The sequence below is a fragment of the Nanorana parkeri genome, unplaced genomic scaffold (genome assembly GCF_000935625.1).
Source record: "Nanorana parkeri isolate BGI_ZX_2015 unplaced genomic scaffold, ASM93562v1 scaffold780, whole genome shotgun sequence".
Taxonomy (NCBI): domain Eukaryota; kingdom Metazoa; phylum Chordata; class Amphibia; order Anura; family Dicroglossidae; genus Nanorana; species Nanorana parkeri.
In genome coordinates this window covers 34,672-37,718 of record NW_017307048.1, presented here as the reverse complement: position 1 = coordinate 37,718, position 3,047 = coordinate 34,672, and the positions used below count along the sequence as shown (strand labels likewise).

The window sequence follows — 3,047 nt, the reverse complement described above, 5'->3', positions numbered from 1 at the left end:
AACTATTAACAAAAATGTATCTTATTTGTGTATCACTCGGCTGAAGATCCTCAAATCATCTCTGAATTGGTGCTGACACTGTCCTTCCTTCTGGAGGGGGGCTACTTGTGTTCCCCATGGTCCCTGTGTGTGTTGTAAAGTAGTCACCGCTCCAAGCTCACTCCCATCATGGACTACAATCTCAAGTTTAGTTTACTAATTTGTAGTGAGAGTGTAGTCCATCACAGGAGCAAGCTCGGAGTGGTGACTACTTTACAACACACACAGGGACTATGGGGAACAAAAGTAGCCCCCCTCCAGAAGGAAGGACAGTGTCAGCACCAATTCAGAGATGATTTGAGGATCTACAGCCGAGTGATACACAAATAAGATACATTTTTGTTAATAGCTAAGGTACTTGATGCATTTTTAGAATTTAACTTCTGAGTTGCACTTGAAATACAGGGCAATGCACATTAGGAAAATAGTAGTTTGATTCCTGCTGTGTAACAAAAAAATGTAATGCAATGAGTGAAAAACTCACAAAAATTCACGTCTACACAAGTTGGAGGCTAATAACATTAGCCGAGTTTGTGGGAGGAGTTGGAGCCGTTCAGGGCTCTTAAACTCGGAGGGGGAAGGAGGACGTATCCGCAGCTGACTTCCGGCATACCCTCCCATCCTTCCCCCTTATTATTATTATTTTCAAAGCTTACTTGAGTACGCCCCCTTATTTGGCATACTGACCTTTAAAAATCATGGCACACCTCAGGTTACGTGGGGTGGGAGGTCAACATGGCCTAGGTTTGTATCATGTACAAGGGGACACTATGCGGGGCCCGCGAGATTCCGAAACACAAGTGTGTTTAACACGCATCAATGTGCATTAAATGCAGCGCACATGGGGTGGTTCCAGCCGGTACTGTATGCAAGTGACCTGTTTTGCAGCCTTCTAACAACTTCTGATACAGCTGTCTGTTTATAACACATTATTTTTTCTTTTACTCTTTAAGATGACGACTACTCGGATTCAGTTCCTGACATGGAAAGCTTCGAGTCCTGGGCGGACCGTATCTACACAGAGTACCATGCCAGAAATTGCCGGTCCAACAACATGAGTTTGAAGACTAAGGTTGTGACTTCACAGGACACTTCCAGGCTTGTGGAAGAGCGGAGATACCTGGATAGAAAAGATCAAATGGAGGGAGAACTGCGCCAGGCGCAGAGTGAGCGGTATCACAAGAGATGCCAGGAGGTGTTTGGGGGAGCGGGTGCGAGCAGCGAGGATGGCTCAAAGCATAGCAGTAGCAAAGCCACGCTAAGTCATGACACGACTGACAATGACAATGCTAATAACACCAACACAAGGATGGGTACGAGTATGTTGAGCTACAAAGACATACCGTGGCCGCTCCCTGGTGGCACTGCAGAGCAGATGGCACGGTTCATAGCAGCAGGTGCAGACTCTTCTGACGTCACAACATATAAGCGCTACCTGCGGGCACAGAGAGTGACGTGGCATCCAGATCGCTTTATGCAGAGATGTGGCGCTCGTCTTCTTGCCAAGGACCGGGTGCGGGTGTTGGAGACTGTTACGGCTCTGTCACAGGAGTTAAACAGACTGGCAGAGCTGGCAAAGTGATAGATGTGGTACCACTAATACCCACAGCTCTACTGACCACCATTGTGTTACTTTTTGTATTTACCACCTCCATTTTTTGTACTTGCAATCCTGTGAGCTTATTAAATAAGACAGAAGGCAATATTTAATTGTGACCAATCATGTTCCATCTGGCAGTGATTTGACTCCAGCGATGTGTGTGTTTGTGTTTTTTTTTTCTCATAAAAAAACATGGAGGTTGTTACTGCTGAATTTGTCTGAAAATGCAGATTGTCTGGCTGGCTACCCAACATATGACAGGTGTCACTGAAACAGGAATAGAGCGAGAAATCCTCCAATAGGGACACGTGTTCCAGTAACACCATCATTTCTCTTTAGATTTTCTTCTTATTTCCTGATGTGTGTCATAGATAGGAAGTGAAGGTTAAAGTGACACTAAACTCAGCAGTTAAACCTTAAAAATACATTCAAGTACCTTAACTATTAACAACAATGTAACTTATTTGTGTATCACTCGGCTGTAGATCCTCAAATCATCTCTGAATTGGTGCTGACACTGTCCTTCCTTCTGGAGGGTGGGTACTTTTGTTCTCCATGGTCCCTGTGTGTGTTGTAAAGTAGTCACCGCTCCAAGCTCACACCTGTGATGGACTACAATCTCATGTTTGGTTTACTAATTTGTATTGAGATTATAGTCCATCCCGGGAGCGATCTTGGAGCGGTGACTACTTTACAATACACACAGGGACCATGGGGAACAAAAGTAGCCACCCTCCAGAAGGAAGGACAGTGTCAGCACCAATTCGGAGATGATTTGAGGATCTACAGCCGAGTAATACACAAATAAGATACATTATTGTTAATAGTTCAGGTACTTTAATGTATTTTTAAGATTGAATTTAAAAGGAAAAAAAACACCTTACTAACCTAATAATAACCTATGCTGATATCTGAATAAATGTATTACTTAATAAAGGTTGCTATTTCTTTGAGTTCTGCCTTAACATGTTAAAGCAAATATACAGTAGTTGTCTGTGTGTTTCTTTATTATGGTCAGGATTAAAAAGTAAACATTCAAAAATATATTTTGTTTTGGGTAGATAAATGAAAAATAATAAATATTGCAAATATTGATTGTTTTTATATTCAGCTAGTAGGCAGTTATTTTCTCTTCATATATTGTCAAGGCTCAAACACACACACATGAATAACTCAGAGCTGTGGCTAATTTTCCTGCTTGGTGTGTTCCGATGGATCTGTACGGAGTTTCAATCAGATAGAGAGAGTCTGAAGGTAAACAGCTTCTGCTGTGCTCCATCTTTGAAAACCTCTAGTACTCTGTGAAACCAGTATCTGTATTAAATGTCTATTTGTAAAACAAGGATTTAATGTAAACTATAAAACAGTTTAAAAAACAAGCACATTTTAAAACCCTAACAATGAACGT

At 41.9% G+C, this 3,047-nt stretch overlaps 1 protein-coding gene across 1 annotated transcript in view; it reads left to right on the top strand.

Moving 5' to 3' along the window:
- Positions 1–1,649, top strand: part of NFKBIL1 (NFKB inhibitor like 1) — an 8,419-nt gene extending 6,770 nt beyond the window's left edge. Inside the window, exon 5 of the mRNA XM_018564786.1 lies at positions 993–1,649. Within this exon, the coding sequence (XP_018420288.1) occupies positions 993–1,621 (629 nt within the window). The 3' untranslated portion in view covers positions 1,622–1,649. The remainder of the gene's footprint in view (positions 1–992) is intronic.
- The last annotated feature ends 1,398 nt before the right edge of the window (positions 1,650–3,047 follow it).